Raw genomic sequence first — 21,408 nt, 5'->3', positions numbered from 1 at the left:
AACATTCTTTTTATAGCAGCCCCTCTCTTAGGTGCACACAGACAAGTGGGTTGCAACCCTGGCTCTGCCCCCGGAAAACTGAAAGCTTTAAACACGTGCTGCCTGGGCCCAGTCTGGACTGTGATTTAGTAGTTTGAGGTGATGTTCAGGCAACTCGGATTTTTAAAAAGCTGCTTACATGATTCTGACACGTACTAGGAACAAGGACCACTCACTGTCTAGGACAAACACACCAATCCCTCTGAATCCAAAATCCAGACTGGAATTTAGAAATTGTGTGCTCAGAATTCCTAAGGATTTGTTTAAAATCTATCAAAATCTTTAACAAAAAGAAAAAAGTAGAAGGAAAAAAAGTTATGAAAGATGTTTCAAAAATCTCTTGGAAACATTGTCCTTATTTAATCAAGTATAATTACAATTCTGAAGGCTGGAAGTCCAAGATGAAGGTGTTTGCAGGTTTGGTTCTTCTGAACCAACCTCTCTGCTTGACTTGCAGATAGCTATCTTCTCACTGTGTCCTCACAAGGTCTTTCCAGTATGAGTGCTAAAATAAATCAAAACAGGACCTTTAGGGTGGGCCCAAATCAAATCCAACTGGTGACCTTAGAAGTAGAGGACATTTGGACACCACAAGAGACACCATTGATGCGTGCACACAGAGGCAGGCATCTTGAAGAATTTTGTTACAGAGTCGAGGCTACATCAGTTGTGCAAATGTTCCGTTTCCTAACTCATATTTTATTCTGAGATTTGTTCTGTGTAGATTGAGGTTGAGTTAATATTGCTAGAGATTAGTCATATTGTAAAGCCTAAATTTATTGCTTATATTACTCCAATAAGTAGCATGCATGATAATTCAAACTTTTTGCTTAAAATTTTTTTTTCTGATAACATTGTGTTTTCCAAATGTCTGTTAGCTCTCATACGTGTGTGTGTGTGTGTGTGTGTGTGTGTGTGTGTAATATATATATTTCCATTTGTAGATGAAGGGAAAGATTTGAATTCTCCCTCCAAATTTGCTATACTTAGCCTTTGAGCCTGACCTGTGGTGGCGCAGTGGATAAAGCGTCAACCTGGAAATGCTGAGGTCGCCGGTTTGAAACCCTGGGCTTGCCTGGTCAAGGCACATATGGAAGTTGATGCTTCCAGCTCCTCCTCCCCTTCTATCTCTCTCTCTGTCTCTCCTCTCTCTCTGTCTGTCTCTTCCTCTCCTCTCTAAAATGAATAAATAAAAAAATTTTTAAAAAAAAGCCTTTGAAATCACAGATGGCTTTAACTTGATACTTTTATGATGCCACTTTTTAAAAGGTGTTTTTGTAGGTGACTGGCTTTCTGACTAGTTGTGATAAAACTTAGATTTGTGATCAGAAATCTTCTGTATTTCTGAAAATATTTTACTTTGGCATAATTTTAGCTTTATGGGAAAGTTACAAGGGAGTGTTCACATGCTCCTCACCCAGGTTTTTCCACTGCATTAATTTCTTAGGTGATCATGGTACGTTTGTCACAGCTGAGACACCAAGAGTGCTACGTTCCTATCAACTAACCTCAGACTCCATTTGTATTTCATTAGTTTGCCCACTAACAGCCTTTCTCTGTTCCAGGATCCACTCCAGGATAACAGGTCACATTTAGCCACAGTAATTTTAAAGATAGAAAATGAGAAGATTAGGCAGAGCTCCATGAAAAGTTGGAAGGCAGACCTTGTCCCTTTCTTCTCTCCATTCAAGGATCTTTTTCTCTGTCACCCGGTCCCAGAGACCTATTTCCAGGGCAATGTCCAAATTAATCTATTATTTTTTCTTTTCCCTGCCTATCAGAACAGCATTCTCTGAAATATTATTCTTATAAGCAAACTGTGTGACAACAAAAAATTCCAATAGACAAATTTATATCATCCTGTTGATAAATGCCAGCTGCTTAATGTGTTAGCTTACTTATAAATTTTTACATGTAAAAATGTGTGCTCCAAAGGGGTTCCCTAAACAGTAGAATGGGGTTTATAATGGTGAAATTCAGAGGACTGCAGTTGGTTGTCAAGGGAGATATTTTGTACAAGGGGACTTCCCTCTCCACCACTCCTGGGTATCTCTGCACGTTCTTGGAGGAATCCCCCGTATTGCGTGTGAGAGCCTGTTCCCTTCATTCCATATGTGGTTACACCTACACAGTGAGTGAGATGATGGAGTGCCCGACTTCCAGCCCCAGGCCGGCCAGTACCCTCCGTCCTGATGATCACCCAGGAATAAGGGGGCTCCTCAGGGGAAAGGGAAGGTGTCCCCTAGTAAATGCTGTAAGGGGTTTTCAGATTACAGTGCTTCTTTGACTAAAGGTTGGATATTCTGGAAGTGTTGATGTGTCTTCTGGTTGTAGCTCAAACTATAATTAAGATTGTGGACTCAGCCTGAAAAAATTCTTTACAAGGAATCATTTGGTGTAGGCCCAGGTGCTTTGGCTGGTTAAGGAACACAGGGCATTGCTCTGCTAATGTAGTCATTTCACCCCAACACTTTGTTAGGAAAATTTTCAAAAATATATGAACATTAAAGCAGTTTTATAGTGAACATCCACATACTCATCACCTATTACCTATATATACTATATTTGCCTTATCACATGCCGTATATCTACTCATCCATCAGTCTGTCTTCATTTTGTGATGCATTTCTAAGTAAATTGCAGACATCCATACCCTTTCCACTGTTACCGTCACTAACAGTTGTTTTTGAGGAAGCACAGAAAGGAAGCATTTTATGCCCTTAACCTTTAGAAAATTCTTGGTGCAAAGAATTTCTGATGACTTCTGATTACAGTGGTACCTTGAGATACAAATTTAATTCATTCTGTAACTGAGCTCGTAAGTCAGTCAACTCGTATATCAAACTGCCGATACTGGACTTGTGCACCAACATGCCAACTAGCGCCAGCTTCCTGAATCATGACTCATATCTCAGAATTTCGCTCGGATCTTGAACAAAAATACGGACCAAGTTGCAGCTCGTATCTTAAAAAATTTGTATGTCGGTCTGTTCGTATCTCAAGGTACCACTGTATTTTATAATTGATAGTAAGTTTAGAAATAGGAACTTCTTTTCATTCTTTTTCATTGCTGTTTCTCTTTGAGTTTAAAAAAAAAAAATTTTTTTTATGTCTGTCACTCTTTGTTCAGGGCAGAGTTCACAAAAGTAGGGTTTGAGACCAAAATAATTTGGACATCACATTAGAGTCAGGTTTCCAACTTTGAGAGAAAAATACAACGTATCACTCTGGCATATCTGTTTGAGAAAATGTTTTAAGAACCCAACTACCCTTTTATAGTTTTGAAATCCAATAAATGAACTGTGCAGAGTAACCACGAAGGGGGCAGATTCTACTAATTCTAACACCCTTTCGTTAGGAGGCCCTTGACTTTAGATGAAAAATCACATGATAAGAAAAAATGGCCTCGGGGCATCTTTCTGTTACTGAGTTTAAATAGCAAATAGCCCCTGTCTTTCACTTTTGCTCAGTGGTTCTTTAAAACCATGTCTCACCCGGGGCACCAGTTAAAGACACAGTTCTTCACTGTCTCCATGAAATTCTGAATTAGTCTGGGTGGGATGCAGGAATCTTTAATAGGTGTCCTCGGTAATTCCAGTACAGGGAGTGAAAGGACCACACTTGAGGAAACACTGCTTTCAAGTTACTTAAATTACTGAAACTTTTAGTCTCTGGAAATGGGGGCTAATGGTGCCTCACTGACCCTGACGCCTCACTGGGGTTTTCTTACGTGCTGTGACGGTGGCTCTCTTGACAGACTGCGGTGAACGCCAGCAGTGTCCCCGAGCAGATACAGTCCCTCTCGGTGCAGGACTCTCAGGTATGTTTCTCCGCCAGTCATTTATGTCTAAAGTGCTCTATAACCAGATATTGTTTTAAAGAAAAACTTAACACTTTAGAAAGATAATTCAGGGTAGTACTTCCCAATCGAGGGCTTGTAAACTCTTTTTTAAATAGGGATGGAGAAAAGAACGCCGTTAGTGTTGATAATTCTCGGGGCCTCTGACCTTTAAATGAGGAGTTCAGGAGCAAGGATTGATTACCAGACTGCTTCTGAAATTGCTGGTACTGTGTGAAATAAGAGAAGGAAAGAAAATGACTCACCGTTCTGTTAGATTCTAGCCACAAAACACTGGAGTTAATTGATACTTTTATTTTTTGCTCCTGGTTGGATTTCTGTAAACTTTTTATATTTCTTTTATCATTGCATTTTACAGGCCAGTTTATCCCTACAACTTGCCTTGTACAAATAATAGTTCAGGGACTGTGAAATGCGTTTGTATTAAATGTTATATGACAGAAGCCGTGTGCCATGCGCTGTGCTGGGTGCGGATGAAGGGTGCTGAGCGGCACGGGGAGAAGCGATGGACGTGGAGCCAGAGCGCAGGCGCCTCGGCTGGTTTGCTGCCTAAGTAATGGGCGAGCTCTCAGCTCTCTAACTGGTCATACTATCAAGCCTCACTAGCCTTAGGAATCATGAGTTGTTTTTCTTTTTTCAAATCTGCATATTCCATTTAAATTCTTGGCTAGCCTACCTGATCCGTGTTTTATGAAACTGCTGTGTACTGAGGAGACAGAGTGGGTTTTATGGTTGCAGAAAGCCTGTGTGAGGTCAGATATGCAGTCCTTGGCCCTTATTTTGTGGCTGAGGAAGCAAAGATTTACACACAACTGGATAGAGGCAGAGGCAGGGTTCAGTTTCGGTCTTTACACTATATTAGACAACTCAGTAAAACACCTGGAGATAAACTGTAGGGATAGCTTGAATGATGAAAGCAAGCTGGGAATAATTGTCAGAAGGAAAAGAGAATAAACAGGAAGAAGGATTAGGATAACTAGTGTTGTACAGTAGAGCATGTTGTAGTTTATGCCTTATTTTCGTATGTATTATTTTGTTCTCCCAGCAACCATTTGAGGCAGCATTATCCCCATTGTATAAATGGAAAAGTACGTTCAGAGAATGGCTTGCCTACAGTTACGTAGCTGGTCAGTGGCAGAGCCAAGGCTTGACCTGAAAGCCATTATTTTTCTACTCGAAAATGAAGGTCTACTCATTTCCATGGATTCATAGGAGTAGAGATAGGTTATATATTATAATAAGAGAAATTCATGATTGAGGATCTGTATTCAAGGAAATAGGCTCTAGGTGAGAAAGGCAGGGAAGATGAACAGTGGCCTAATCTACTGGATTCCGCCTTCCTCTGCATGAGGTTAAGGGGGCCAAACGAATCTTCGTGCATAACTGAGGCCCAGTGGGAAAGAGTCCATGGCCCTGGTTGCAAGGTGTTGGGTTAGATGGCTGAACCTTCTTTGGACTTACTGCAACTTATACTGATGATTTATAGGGCTTGTCCTACGGGGAGGCTTCTTACATGAAATACTAGTGCTCACAGTTGTGATGGGAAGGAGGCATCATCGTAACCTTCACACAGAGGTGCTATGTGCTAAATAAGACCAGCAGATACAAAGATGTAGTTTTTAAATTTCCAGAAAGAAAAGGTTGAATGAATCACGGGCTGTCGTGATTTTGTTTCCTGAGGTTGTAACACTGTGTGCTGTTCTGTTTTTAAAGGGCCTACCCAACGCTAGCGAGGACTATAGAGAAGCTTCCTGCGCTGTGAACCTCGTCTTAAGATTAAGGTAAGCGATGTTGTTCAGTTTGCTTTGCTTTTCCTGTAGTCCAGTATTCTGATCTTCTTCATTAACTTTTCATAATATCAGCACTAAAAGAAAATGGCGAACGTGTTTGATTTTCCGAAACAGCCAGTGTGCTGCATCCCAGGACTGACGCTGCTGGCTGCTTACTGAAGAGGGGCAGGAAGGAGAGAATGGTGCCGCCTGAGTGTGTCTGCAGGCTCAGTGTTCCCTTCATTAAGCTTTTCTTCCTTTTCACTCTTGGGTTTTTCTTATTTTTTCTTTTTACAATGTGAGATCACAGTAAGAGAGTTTTAATGAGTTTCTTTCACACTTCAGTAGTCGGCCTCTGTCAGAAATAAACCGTGCTTGTACTACACATTGCCTGTTCAGAACGTTTTTCAGTGGCAGGTTTGATCGGCCGCTGTGGAGAAGGGACAGATCTATTTTGAAGGACCCTTCAGTCTCCTAGGAAATGGATACAAATGCAGTGCCTGGGAGGAGAGCTGCCTTTGTTTCTAGTGAGTGAGAGCTCTTTCCTTTCTAGGGATTTTTAAATTTTAAGTCCCATCTTAATGTTTAATTCTTTGTTAACAATTTGGTATCTCAAGGCAAAAGAAATTAGCTTAGACTTAATTGTAAACAGCTTAATTTACCAGTCAATCAGAACACGGTCACAGTTTTGAAGGTGTTTTCAAGTAAATTAATGCGTTCTCCTTTGACAATTAAACATGTAAAGCACATGGCTAATGGACGATTTTCGGAGCTGTGTCTATAAAAAACAGGTTCATTTTCAAGGTTCGTTTCCAGCCCTCTAGTTATCATAGCCTGTTAGGGTAGATTATTATGGCCATAATCACCCCTTCCTTCTGATGGTCAGTTACAATCTGCAGTGCATTTTCACACACTTGCCAGGGGACCCTCACAACAGCTCTCTTCTATGATTTAATTTAGAGTTGATTTCCCAGGCAAGAAGTGAAATTATTACAAGACTGTTTTCCTTATATTTAAAAGTAGCCTTGATTATGAGTCACAATTGGTGTGTTTTGCAATCCCTGAAGGATGAAATAGCTCATTCCCTTCTCATTTGATTTCAGAAGCAGGTACTCCTTTCATTTATTTTTCTCTTGTTCGTTTCTTCCTTCAGTCCACCTGTTTTTTATGAAAAGCCTACCTCTCTAGGCTCAGTGTTTGTCATTGAGATGCAAGGGTGAGCAAGACTGTGATGGTTACAGTCTTGTCCACTGAGTGTACAGTGTTGGAAGTGACCTTTAGAATCCAATCCTCCAATCTCCTACTTGGTATCTGCAGGGATCTTTTTTTTTTTCTGAAGTGAGAAGCAGGGGAGGCAGAGAGACAGACTCCCGCACTCCCGCATGCGCCCAACTGGGATCCACCTGGCATGCCCAGTAGGGAGCAGTGCTCTGCCCATCTGGGTTGTTGCTCTGTTTCAACCGGAGCCATTCTAGCACCTGAAGCTGAGGCCATGGAGCCATCCTCAGTGCCTGGGCCAACTTTGCTCCAGTGGAGCCTTGGCTACGGGAGGGAGAGAGACAGAGAGAAAGGAGAGGGGGAAGAGTAAAGAAGCAGATGTGCGCTTCTCCTGTGTGCCCTGGCTGGGAATTGAACCCGGGACTTCCACACACCAGGCTAACATTCTACCACTGAGCCAACCGGCCAGGGCTGCAGGGATCTTTTCTTTAGTGTCTCTGCTGGACATCTGCCAGCTGCTGCACATCCTCAGCTGACCCTCCTGTTCTGTATCCAGTTCTGACCCTCAGAGCTACTATCATATCAGCCTCTCTAGATAAAAGTGTCCTGATGAGTGCTAAGATGCATATTTCGAGCCTTAGCTTTAAATACTGTTTTGCTCTAGGTACTGGAACAATATAGAGCTGATGCATTTCCTCATTTCTCTGAGAGCCGTTTGTATATTTGCAGGGCTTGTTCGTCTCTTTTCTTGTTTTTTTGTTTGTTTTTTTGTTTTGTTACAGAGACAGAGAGAGAGTCAGAGAGAGGGATAGATAGGGACTGACAGATGGGAACATAGAGAGATGAGAAGCATCAATCATAAGTTTTTCATTTCAACACCTTAGTTGTTCATTGATTGCTTTCTCATATGTGCCTTGACTGTGGGCGTTCAGCAGACCGAGTAACCCCTTGCTCGAGCCAGCGACCTTGGGTCCAAGCTGGTGACCTTTCCTCAAACTAGATGAGCCCACACTTGAGCCGGCGACCTCGGGGTCTCGAACCTGGGTCTTTCCACATCTCAATCCAACGCTCTATCCACTGCGCCACCACCTGGTCAGGCTTGTCTCTTTTCTTAGGCAAAGTAGTGCATGGAACTTTAGCTGTGCTTCTCATAATATACACTGCTCACAAAAATTAGGGGATATTTCAAAATGAATATGAAGCAATAAAAAAAAGAAGCATTTGATTTTTTTATTAAATAAGAACATCAGAAAAGCAAACAAGTCAAAGAAAGTTGATTATGCAAATGAGATGCAAACCCTACTTTTATTTTATTGGTGAAAATGCACTGTACAAAGGGCTGAAAGTCCTGGAGTATCTGCACCGCATGTTCCTTGGTCCCCTATTTTTGTGAGCAGTGTAGTTCTACATCCCTTCATAATCCTGATAGTTCACCTTTATTGAGATTTAGTCTGCACCTGCTTTTGTTATCTTTTTCTCATGGGTCTAGGTCAGCGGTTCTCAACCTGTAGGTCGCGACCCCGGTAGGGGTCGCCTAAAGCTAGTTTTGGTCGTTTGACCCCCTCCGGGGTCTCGACCCACAGGTTGAGAACCGCTGGTCTAAATGGTGGTTTTCCTGAGTGTGTGGCTTAGATCACTACTCCCACAGGATGTGAAGACAGGGCTTCATGTTCAAATAGGTTGTGCATGGTATCCACCAATTGTACACACACACACACACACACACACACACACGCACATCCCTTTTTTAGAAATCACAAGGAACATTAACATTAAAGGTTCTAAGAAAATTCTTGTAGGAAATGAATTTATTTACTTTAAAACTTATTTGACCTCAGAAATTTTTTCAGGGAATTGTTTTCTAGTTTAACATTGTCCCTTTTAAATGTAGCAGCTGTAGTTACATACAGGCCTCCAGATATGGTCTGAGCAGGCTGGAACACAGAAACAAGATTGTGTGATTTCTGCAAGTCACATGCAGCCTAATTCATCCCAAATTTTCAATGCTTTTTAAAAATTTTTATTTATCGATTTTAGAGAAAGAGAGGAATACCGATTTATTGTTCCATTTATTTGTGCAGTCATTGGTTGAATCATGTATGTGACCTGACTGGTGATCGAATCTATAACCTTGCTGTATTGGGACAATGCTGTAAACAGCTGAGCCGCCTGGCCAGGGCCTCGTTGCCCGTGGAACATCCATTTACCTTGGCAGCAAATTTGACATGAACTAACACTCAAACTAAACCTGATTTTGATTTTTTTTTATTTGAATGGCTATCTGAAGTGCAACATGTGTTTTAACACTCTATCTGTCTTTAACATTTATCAATATAATGACGAATCTGCTGGTTTTGACTCATTGCTTGCCTACCATACATTTCACTCTTGGTTGTCAATGTGTCATAGAAGTTACAGTGTTTGGATATCATCACTTACATCTGATAAACCAATCTTTGACATCTTTATCCAAAACATTGATTAACCTGTTCAACAGTTCAAGTAGGATAGAGCCTCTGGCATCTATTAGAAATTGCTCACTAAGTGACTTTCAATACTTTAATCAGTATTTTCGGTATAATTGCTCAACCAGAACCAAATCCTATTGACTCCCCTGCCTATCAGTGGATATTAACTATTAAGAAGGCTATCATAAAAGGATCCATTGAAAGTGATGCTGAAATTAAGGCATACTCTAACAGTAGAGTTTTCCTGAATCTCACCACCTAGAAACACCTTCCAAACATGGAAGTGATTTTAAGTATAACTTATTTTCAGCAAACATATGTTGATATAGAATTGTTTGTATGCATTCTTCCCTTATAATTTTATGAGGCTTTTGTTTAAATTAGTGTTTTTTATATTTGAGAACTTGTAAACCTTTCTGAATATACTGTTAAGACTCCTTGAAGGGCAAGTGTTGTACTTGGAGAAATAGCCGTTGAAAGTTAAAAGTTAAATGGTATTAAATTTTCGTGCTCAATCTGTGCTGATATAACTGTAGACAGGCAATACATTCATTCTTTCTGTAAATATTTATTGAGCACCTACTCTGCATAGGTGCTGTGAAGCAACAGGGGAAAAAAACCAAAAGACAAATTTCTTGCTCTCCAGAAGCTAACATTTTAGAAGTGGGGACAGGAGCAGTTTCAAGTATTTGTATTACATGTTATGATGTATCAAGTTCTCTGAAGGAGAAGCTACATCAGGAGGACAGAAAGCACAGGGAGTGCTATTCTATGTTGGGGAAGGCACATTCATTTTCTATGGCTGTGTAACAAGTTACCACAAATTCAGTGACTTAAACAACACCCATTTACTATCTCACAGTTTCTTTAGGTAAAAAGTCTGGGCACAGCTTAGATGGCTTCTCTGCTCTGTCTCAGGCATGCTCATTTGTAAGTCGAGGTCTTCTTCCAAACTCATCCAGGTGTGGTCAGAATTTAGTTTCTTGTAGGTGTGAACTGAGGTCCTCAGCTCCTTCAGACCACCTTATTCCGCAGACAGTCCACAGCATGACTTTGCTCTTTTCCAGGACAGCCGGAGACCATCTCTCTTCTCCTCCAAGGGCTCAGTCTCCTAAGAGTTAAGCCAGTTCTATTAAGCCAGTCTTACCTAGGATAACTCCCTTATGAGTAAGTCAAAAATCAGCTAATTTGGAACTTGAATCACATCTGCAGAAACCCTTTACCGTTTCCATGTAATATAGCTTAATCATGGAGAAGACAGCTCATTATAGTGAAAGATCCCATTCACACTTGGGACATCTACACCTGGGGACAGGAATAATGGAGGCCATCATCAGATTCTGCCTACCACAAAAGGGCTAAGTCAAGTGATATTTGAGTAGAGCACTGATGGAACTGAGGATTCAAGCCATAAGGTTATTTGGAGGAGGAGTTCTGCACAGAGCAAACAATGATTGCAAAGATCAGAGTGGGAAGCATGTTATAAGGAGTTATAAAAATGGCCAGGGAGCCCTGGCCGGTTGGCTCAGCGGTAGAGCATCGGCCTGGCGTGTGGGGGACCTGGGTTTGATTCCCGGCCAGGGCACATAGGAGAAGCGCCCATTTGCTTCTCCACCCCCCCTCCTTCCTCTCTGTCTCTCTCTTCCCCTCCTGCAGCCAAGGCTCCATTGGAGCAAAGATGGCCCGGGCGCTGGGGATGGCTCCTTGGCCTCTTCCCCAGGCACTAGAGTGGCTCTGGTCGCGGCAGAGCGACGCCCCGGAGGGGCAGAGCATCGCCCCCTGGTGGGCAGAGCATCGCCCCTGGTGGGCGTGCCGGGTGGATCCCGGTCGGGCGCATGCGGGAGTCTGTCTGACTGTCTCTCCCTGTTTCCAGCTTCAGAAAAATACCAAAAAAAAAAAAAATAAAAAAATAAAAAAAAAATTAAAAGTGGCCAGGGATCCCTGACCAGGTAATTCAGTTGGTTAGACCATTGTCCCAGTATGCCAGGGTTGCAGGTCAGGGCACCTACAGGAATTAACCAATGAATGCATAAATATGTGGGAAAACAAATTGATATTTCTTTCTCTCTTTCCCTCCTTCCCTCCCTCCCTTCCTCCCTCTCTTTCCCACCTACTCCCCCCCTTCCTCTCTATAAAATCAATTAAAAAAAACACCCAGGACACCAGGGTGGACAGAGTGGAAGGGGATGAGATCAGAGAGTTAGCAGGAGCTGAATTATGTAGCACTGTGTAGCCTGTGATGAAGACTTTGGATTTCACTGTTAGTGGGTGGGAACAATTGGAGGTTTGTAAGCAGAGGAGTGATATGATGTGATTTAAATTTTAACATGAGGCCCTGGCCGGTTGGCTCAGTGGTAGAGCGTTGGCCTGGTGTGCAGGAGTCCCGGGTTCGATTCCTAGTTAGGGCACACAGGAGAAGCACCCATCTGCTTCTCCACCCTTCCCCCTCTCCTTTCTCTCTATCTCTCTTTCCCTCCTGCAGCCAAGGCTCCATTGGAGCAAAGTTGGCCCGAGCGCTGAGGACAGCTCTATGGACTCTGCATCAGGTGCTAGAATGGCTCCAATTGCAGCAGAGCATTGCCCCTGGTGGGCATGCCGGGTGGATCCTGGTTGGGCGCATGAGGGAGTCTGTCTGTCTGCCTTCCCCCTGCTTCTCACTTCATAAATACGAAAACAAAAACAAACAAAAATATTTTTAAATGATCATTATGATTGCTTCATGGAGTGATATTTAGGGTGTGGAAGCAGAGAGCGATGATGTGACCTGGACCAGTGGGGAAGTTAATGGAGGTGGCACACAATTATTGGACCCTGGGTGGGGGAGTGAGAACTCAGAGATTGCTCCAGGTTTGGGTCTGAAAATATAGATGAATGGAGTTGCTATTTCCTGAGATGGGGAAGAGAGTTGGAATTGCAGGTTTGAGTAGAATCAAGAGTTCAGTTTCAGACATGTTAAAGTTGAGTTGTCTGATAATTATGTGATGATATAGGGTATATGAATAGATTTCAAAGGAAATTTATTTCTGGGATAGAGATATAAACTTATAATCTGTTGGTACAAATGGTATTTAAAACTATGAAATTATATGAGATCACCTAAGGAGTGATGTAGGCAAAGAAGCGGTCTGGTGTACTCTCAGGTGGTGTATGGACGAGGAGCAATGGACTGACTGATAAGGAGAGGCTGCCAAGGCAGAGGAGAGAATGGTGGCCCAGTGAGCCAGAGGAAGTGTCTCAAGACGGGAGGAGTGGAAAGCTCCATCTATTAATAGGTCGAGTATAATAGGAACAAAGAATTCACCATTGTATCTGGCAAAATGCAGCACATCTTGAACTGTGGCGAGAGTTGTTTCGTTGATCTGATAGGGACAAAAGCCTAACTGAACTGGGTTCAGGAAAGAGGAGCAAGAGAGAGTGTGGCAACAAGAATAGAAAACTTGTCAGTCCCTCTAACTCTTGGTAAAAAATTTGCTATATATGGGGGACTAAGGAAATGGGGTGATAGCTCAATGAGAATATGGGGTGATAGGAGTTTTTTCTAAGCATTATTTATTGGTTAACCCAATAAAGAAGGAAAAATGGAATGAGAGGTGGGGACAGTGTAAGACTGATACCCTCAATGGGTGGGAAGGAGTGAAACCTAGGTGTGCTCATAGATGTCAGCCCTAGGATGTGAGAGTCACCTGTCGGACAGCACAGCCACCATACGGAGGGCAGGCAGAAGTGCAAGGAGAGGGCGATTCTGGTGGGCCGTGTAGAATTTGTTGGCATTTTCACAGTAAAATAGGGTGTGTCATTATTTGAGAGCGAGGAAAGGAAGGATGACCAAAGGTTGAGAGCTGGGGAGATAGTTATGTCGGTGAGTCGGAGAGTAGATTGGCCAGAGAAAAATGCTAGGATGATCACGCTGTGTGCCAGTGACCACCTGGGGTTAGTGATGGTGAATTTAAGGACATGATCCTGAGGTCTCAGTGTAAATGTGCATATGTGACTGATTGTAATTGAAATGGACCATAACATTTAAAATACCCATAGAGGCTCCTAGGAGCACACTCACAGGCCCCAGTTTTACAATCACTGTTTATTTCAATCATAAACAAATATGGGTTATAGGATTGTTCTCAGTGATCATGTGTGCAGGGTGGCAATCTTCTGCCCTCTTTTCTCTCTGGCAGCACCCACACATCGGTCCAACTTTCTTCTCTTCGAACCCGCAGAGTTCTAAGTTGCTCACTGAGTATCAGAAGCCTGCCCTCCTCTGCTGGCCTCCGCCATGCACTCCCTTCATACCCCATTCCCCGTGTGAGCTTTACTCTGGGTCACTTGTACCACCTCTGGGCCTAGGAAAGCTCTCCGTCTGACCAGTCTGTGTGAGATGAAGCTGAAAGGTTGTTCTAGCCAGTGCTTATCAGATTTTAGAAAGTTTATGCCCTCTTTTGTACCCTTGTCATTACTTTTCATCTCCACATCAAGGTTCTGATTACATATGTAGACATATAAATAAATGCATACACGCATTTACCCTCACTCTGTGCGAATCACTGGTCTGGACTATGTGTGGCTGTTGGGTCTTGGGACACTGTGCTTGCTTTTCTTATCGCTTGAGGTCATTTGGACATGACATTTATGTGTGTTATGCTCCACAGGCTAGTCGGTAGAGGCTTCAGTTCAAGCTAGCCTTCCGTCAGCTCTTAACTCATGCTGTATGGATGACTGCCCTCTCCACCTCTTGGAAAGGTCATTCTGACTTTGTTTTTGGCATAGCATTTTACAGACCTACCTGCTAGGAATGTGCTCCTCTCTGCCACCCTCCCCCACCCGGCCCCTGGTTGTCAGGTAAACCTCACCTTCATTCTGCAAGTAGGAAACTGGGAAATAGTTTACTTTTCAAAGTGTCATATTCTGTAAGAAAAGACAAATATATAGTAGCTACAAGTAGTATATTTATTTCTCCATTTTTCCATTATTCATTTCTGGTGATAATAGGCAAAAGACTGAGGAGGCAAAATAATTCCTTCCTTGAAAAAATGTAATATTGCTTTAACTTTTACAACCGTTCTGTTCTGTGTGAGGCTGGAGAAAAGGGTTCAGCCACAGGCTGGATTGAGAAAGGTCAAACGTAGTTTTTTTTTTTATGTACTTGTCTACAAATGTTCTCTTGTCCATAGTATGTATGGTCATGTCATCTATGTTATTAAAAAAAAACTATCATGAAGTTAGGTAAAAGATAAGGAAATCCTCTTAAACATATCTCAGGAGGAAAATACCAAGTGGGCTATCGCAGAATTTATATACAGTCAGTAGATGGTAGTACAGTTTCTGATTTGAGCCAATATTTTGCCAGTAGTATATTTTTTGTAAAATAGAATAGTCATGTATTTGACATAGAACATATGCTTTTTAGAATTAGGCTCAGTGATTTGGAAAAATGATGAATTTAGTTAAATTGTTCATTCCTTTGTGTCCGATGCTGTTCGTACTTTGACAGCTCAGCCCTGTGGATTATAGTTACATTTTGCTGGAGGCAGCCATGCCAGATGTTGTCATACATAGATGCTATGGTATGGTATAGCTGTCAATTTGCTCATAATGAATTTACCTTGTTATTATGCAACAGTATTATTAGACCTTGATGGGCCAGTTAAAGTCCCCAGACCAACAAAACATCTTTTCCACTTGTAGGGAAAATGGTCTTTAGAATATGATAATTTATTTTAACAATAATCCTTTAGCGTGCCAATATCGCCTAGTTTGACTTACTATTTTTGTTTAGTAAATGATGAATTTAGCTTAGCCTTAGTAAAACTATCATTTCATAGGGAGAGTTGAAGATTGAAACAATACTGATTGCTGTTTTAACATCAGTGTGCCTTAATTCAAATTCCATGTCATCATCATTCAGAAGGGATTATAATTCTCAAGTCATTCTCTAGCTTGTAAATTCAGGTTAATTGCATATTCTTACTAGTCAAGTGGTTTTACGTCTTGATTAATTTTTCCCAAAAAGGTTAAGTAGTGTAAGCATAGTGTTCAATTGTGGCAATGCTTTTTAAGTACATGCTGTTCCCTCCCACCCAACAGACTACTTGTTTATGGCTTTTTCTTGTGCAAGTCTTTGTTAAAAATCCAAAGATGAATAAGACAGGGTTTCTACACTCAGAGAGCTTACCATGTAGGTGGAGAGATCAGAACCTGCACAAATGACTCTAACACAAGGTAGAAAGTCATAAATGCAGTAAGAAGACAGGAAAAGCAGAGCTCTGGGCAATTTAAGGAAAGTGAGAGCCCTTGTCTCCAAATGCTGCCTTTGGGTTACTTGTTCCCATAGTAACTAGTGTTTATTTTCTTCAACATCCAAATTTTGAGGAGAGTAATGCTTAGGTTGAATCCAGGGGCAGTGTCAGGCTATGTATGGCCTTTGATTGAGGGCCTTATCAGACATTTTCTGGCAAGGCCATGTTTGTTTTCCAATAGTGGTATGTATTATTATGCAGGCAGCAAGGGACTAGAAATACAGTTCTTTAATATGAAAAGCAGTTGGCATTTTACTAAAATTTTTTTGAATGTGTTCTTTTGGTTCTTTCCGCTTCTCTGAGAACTGAAGTCATGGTTGCACATCTCGGCCTTGTTGCCAGCGGGTCCTTCACACGGCAGACCTTCCTGCTGTGTTCCCGGCACTGTGATGAGCACTGTGTGTGCTTTGTGTTGTGCAATCATCATTAAACCTCCACAGCATCAGTGCTGTTACTGACATTTCACAGCTGAGGAGGTCAAGGTGTAGAGTCATGGCGATAGTTTGTCCAGCGCTGTCCGGCTCAGAAGCAGAAACGGGCCTTGAACCTCGGTCTGTTCACCACACTGGTCCCTGCGCTTTTCCACTCGACCCTCTGACTTGTGTACTCAGTGCAGTTCCATTCTGATGCAGTAAGAAACCCATCTGCTTTTAGGATTGTTACACTGACCTATCTTTTCATCAACGTTTCATGTAGATGTTCTGTGAACAGCGTTTCCCTGTAAACTCATCATGAACTCTTGTGACAGGAACACCTGAACGTGTTCTGGGGGAGACGTTAAGGGTGATGATGCCAAGAGCAGCCGGTGTTTGTAGTGTTTCAAGAATTTTGAGAACACCGTCACATCACTTGCTCAATTTAATTTTTCCTTTTATTCTGTGTTTGTTGCCCACTGATGAAAAGAAAGATTGAAAATGCTAAGTGACTTTCCTACAGTGACAGAGTTAGATCACCCAGGCTGGAGGTGTTGGTCTTCGGATGCTAATTTAGAGCTGTGAATGGTCGGGTTCAGGGTGATGGCATACATAGGGATGATACGGGATACTGTGGGTTGTGGGCCTTTTGCCTATTCAATATTTCCCTACTGGTAAACATGCGGAAGGAAGGCAGATGTATATTCAGGAAAAAATATGGTAATGTCAGGGAAACAAAATAGAAAAATTAAAAAACCATTCATTGTGAGATATTGCCAATTTTTTTTGACAATTGAGCAAGACGATGTTTGAGTACAAATACCTTCAGCAATAGGGAATGCATAGAGTATTTTATTTTTAAGCACTATATGGACATCTTAGAAATTTGGAAAATCAAAATATATTAAAAGAAAAATAAGAATAAGAAATAAAATTCTTCTTAATCTCACTACCCAGAGGTATATCATTATTGGCCTCTTGAAAAATATTCTTCTAGTAATTTTTCTATACTTATGTTAATGTACAATTTTTAATTTATTTTATTTTTGTGGCAGAGACAGAGAGAGAGAGAGTTAGAGAGAGGGACAGACAGATAGGAAGGGAGAGAGATGAGAAACATCAATTCTTCGTTGCTGCTCCTTAGTTGTTCATTGATTGATTTCTCATATGTGCCTTGACCGTGGGGCTACAGCAGACCGAGTGACCCCTTGCTCCAGCCAGTGACCTTGGGCTCAAGCTGGTGAGCCTTGCTCAAACCAGATGAGCCTGCGCTCAAGCTGGCGACCTCGGGGTCTCGAACCGGGATCCTCCATGTCCCAGTCCGAGGCTCTATCCACTGCGCCACCGCCTGGTCTGTTAATGTACAATTTAAAATTTTAAAATGTTATGTATTTTTTTTATCAAGCATAGTGTTTTATAATCTTTATTTGGTAATGTTTTTGATATCTTTTCATATCAATGAGTGTAAATCTAGACAGTTTTTTAAAGTGACTGCCTTATATTTTGACTGAATGTGCCAAAACATATTATAACTTTCAAGTATTATTTGGTATTTACAGGGTTCCCAGTTTTTAAGTATAGCAACATGTAAAAGCCTATATGTGCCAAAATGATGTTTGAAAACTGCCCAGTAGAAAACTCCCTTTAGCATTGAATTTGGACCTTGGTGAAATGCTCTCCAACTTTGAGAAACCTGAGATAGCAGACTAAGCCCAGTACCAAAGCTCCCAGGGGTTATAAGGGCTGGTTGTGGCTCTTGGGTTGGCAGAGGAGTCACTGTTCACATAGCATCTGACACTGCTTCCTTCCTCTGGTAGGGCTGAGATCTTAGAGCAGTGTTGTAATTCAGAGACTGCTCTGAAGCCACAGACACGAATGATTCCTGAGTGTGTGTAAGTTGCTTGCCAACACTACAGAACACAAATACAGGGTTCCACTTTGCCACTGTTCTTTGGAGTTCTTCTAGTGCATGTTCTTTAAGAAAGCCTCCTCTGGCTGCTTTCTGGGCTCAGAGGAAGTGACATCTGAGACATAACAATTGGACAGACGGAGATTGTTTTAATGTTTGTAGAGCCCTACACAATGCCTAGCATGTGATAGATCCTTAATAAGTGTGTGTCACACAAATGCCAACCGAGGGGTTCTCAACTAGAGGCATGTTTCACCAACTTTTTAATATCAAGATGCCTCCAAAGACCTATTTTTGGTGTAGCTCTTTCTTTTTGATCTAGTAGAAATGTGTACAAAAATGTACAAAAAGCACTCTTTGCTAGATTTCCTCTACAGTAATTCCCAAGTAAGGCAATCCTTTGGATGTAATATCTAGATCAGGGGTCCCCAAACTATAGCCCGCGGGCCGCATGCGGCCCCCTGAGGCCATTTATCTGGCCACCGCACTTCTGGAAGGAGCACCTCTTTCATTGGTGGTCAGTGAGAGGAGCACTGTATGTGGCAGCCCTCCAACGGTCTGAGGGACAGTGAACTGGCTCCCTGTGTAAAAAGTTTGGGGACCCCTGATCTGGATCTTACTTTTCAAAACACGAATGGGCCGCAAGCTGTAAGAACTGAAACATGATTTCAGTGGCAGAGATATAAAAGCAGTCGCACTGAATGACGACCGTTGCAGGAGCATTGTCTGTCCCACCTGTACAATCTGCCTAGCTTGGATTGCTTCTCCTAAGGTATCCACTGGCTCTGCGTACCTCGGGGTCTCAGGACCGAGTCTCGGCGTGCGAGTTTTGAAGTGTCAGTGTGTATGCTTCTTCCTTTAGACACCCTTCATGGTAGAAGGCTCCCCACTCACACAAAAAAAGTCTTCCTGATTCCTTAGGTTGTTTAAAGCTGGAAGCTGGCATGCCACTGGGGACCTTACCCGTAACTCAGCTCGGATGCAAACAGTTTGTTGTCAGGGGAGCTCTGGTCTAACCTCAGAGAACGGCAGCAGTGGTGCAGTGGCACATGACCAGTCGCTGTCAATGCCAGGAACAACACCCACTGCCAACATGCACGGGAGTAGCCTCCTCGCTCTCCTCTCATTCATTATATAAGTTCCCTAGTGCTCTGGCCTGCTGGTCTTATTTGCAGGACTAATTGTTTGGTCACATTTCTGGGGCTTTCACATCTTTCCTGAGCTCTTCTTTCTCATGAGCTCTTTAAGGTCATTGCACAGATAGACATGAAGAGGAAGTGAGGAACTTAAAAAGCTTTGGTGGCATTTAAGTCAATGTTAATTATGTGACACTGTGGCTGGTAATAGCCTGAAATCTTAACAAATACCTTAGTGTTTCATGTTATCCTTTCTGTGATGGAGCAGGGCTGCCTCCCTTACCCTTTTCTGTACCGGATTCCACATTTCCTGGCGGCCGCTGAGGGGACCTGTCACCTTAGCCTTCCGCAGTTCTCCTCTCTGGTTTTACTGGGGAAGGTTGTCTCTTAGGACTTGTCCTCTTGATCAGAGCTGAATAATTCTGAGGACTGTTTGTAGAGTTATTTCCATTTTCAGTTACCGTATCCCCAGGGATAATGAATGGTAAGATTTCTCAAAATGTTGAAGGTAACAAGCATCTTTCTTTCAGCTTGAGGTTTTTCTTTGCATTAGCTTTTCTTTCCCCATGGAAACCAGACTTCCTGGACTATCTGCTCAACTTTATTTTGCAGTTCCCTGAGTTCTGGAAGACTTTATTCTTCGTACAGTTGTTGACTGGTGGTACAGCGGGAAATCTCAGTGAATTTCTTGGTTGGTCTGTGTATTAGTTTTCTATCTCTGCCTTAAGAGATTGCTGCGTACCTAGTGCTGAAAACAGCACACATTTATTATCTTACGGTTCTGTAAGTCAGAAGTCTAACATGGTCTTGTTGGGCTAAAATCATGGTATCTGCTGGGCTGTGTCCCTTTCAGGAGGCTCCAGAGGAGACTCTGTTTCCTAGACCTTTACTGTAGGACTACTTTTTTTAGATTAGTTTTAAGTTCACATCAAATTTAAGAGGAAGTTATAGAGACTTCTCATTTACCCACTGACCCCACACATTCATAGCTTCCCCCGTTATCAACATCCCCAACAGAATAGTATGTTCGTCACAATCTATGAACTTATTCAGACACATCCTTCAGGGTTTGCTCTTGGTCTTGTACATTCAGTGGGTTTGGGCAAATGCATAATGACATGTTTCCACCATTATAGTACCATACAATGTTTTCACTGTCCTAAAAAACCTTTGTGCTCCATCTGTTAACCCTGTCCCACACTCCTGGTGGCCACTAGTCTTTTTTACCATCTCCATAGTTTTGCCTTTTCCCAGAATATCATGTAGTTCAAATCTTATATGTGACCTTTTTTGATTGGCTTTCGCTTAGTAATATGCCTTTAAGGCTCTTCCATGTCTTTTCAGTCTTGACAGATCACTTCCTTTTAGCTGTGAATAATATGCATTGTCTGCATGTTCCATAGTTTATTTATTCATTCACCCACTGAAGGAGATCTTGCTTGGCTTGCAAGTTTTGCAATTATTAATAAAGCTGTTATAGACATCCACATGCAGGTTTTTGTGTGGACATATTTTCAGTTCCTTTGTGTAAATACCAAGAAGCACGACTGATGGACTGTTGGTAAGGGTGTATTTAATTTTGGCCCTGACTGGTTGGATCAGTGGTGGAGCATCAGCCCGGTGTGTGGCAGTCCTGGGTTTGATTCCTGGCCAGGGCACACAGGAGAAGCGCCCATTGGCTTTTCCACCCTTCCCCCTCTCCTTTCTATCTCTTTCTTCCCCTCCTGCAGCCAAGGCTCCATGGGAGCAAAGTTGGCCCGGGCACTGAGGACGGCTCCATGGCCTCTGCCTCAGGTGCTAGAATGGTTCCAGCTGCAACGGAGCAACATCCCAGATGGGCCAAGCATCGCCCTCTGCTGGGCATGCCGGGTGGATCTGGTCGGGCACATGCGGGAGTCTGTCTCTCTGCCTCTCCTCTGCTTCTCACTTTGGAAAAAAAATTTTTTTTTTAAAGTGTATTTAATTTTGTTAAAAAACGGCCAAACTGTCTTCCAGAGTGGCCATGCCATTCTGTGTTCCACCAGCAATGAAGAAGAGTTCTTGTTGCCTCACATCCTTCTCAGCATTTGTTGGTGGTGTTTTCATTGTCAATGTTCCAGATTTTGGCCCTTCTAATAGGTGGTATCTTAGTGTTGTTTTAATTTGCATTTCCCTGATGACATAAGATATGGAACACATGCTTATTAGCCATCTGCATATCTTTGGTGAGCTGTCTGTCAAGGTATTTGGCCAGATTTTCTTTTCTTTTTTTCTTTGTTTTCTTTTCATTGAGTTTCAGGAGTTATTTGTAGATTTTGAACCACT

General features: G+C 42.3%; 1 protein-coding gene across 5 annotated transcripts in view; it reads left to right on the top strand.

Moving 5' to 3' along the window:
* Window positions 1-21,408, top strand: part of STK39 (serine/threonine kinase 39) — a 323,837-nt gene that overhangs the window by 182,831 nt on the left and 119,598 nt on the right. For all 5 annotated transcript variants that reach the window (XM_066346005.1, XM_066346004.1, XM_066346003.1 and 2 more), the window contains 2 exons: window positions 3,797-3,859; window positions 5,612-5,679. In XM_066346005.1, the coding sequence (XP_066202102.1) occupies window positions 3,797-3,859; window positions 5,612-5,679 (131 nt within the window). The remainder of the gene's footprint in view (window positions 1-3,796; window positions 3,860-5,611; window positions 5,680-21,408) is intronic.

This window comes from Saccopteryx leptura, chromosome 7 (assembly GCF_036850995.1).
Source record: "Saccopteryx leptura isolate mSacLep1 chromosome 7, mSacLep1_pri_phased_curated, whole genome shotgun sequence".
In the NCBI taxonomy this organism is placed as follows: domain Eukaryota; kingdom Metazoa; phylum Chordata; class Mammalia; order Chiroptera; family Emballonuridae; genus Saccopteryx; species Saccopteryx leptura.
Note: the sequence above shows the minus strand (reverse complement) of the source record. Positions and strands in the feature narration are given on the sequence as shown.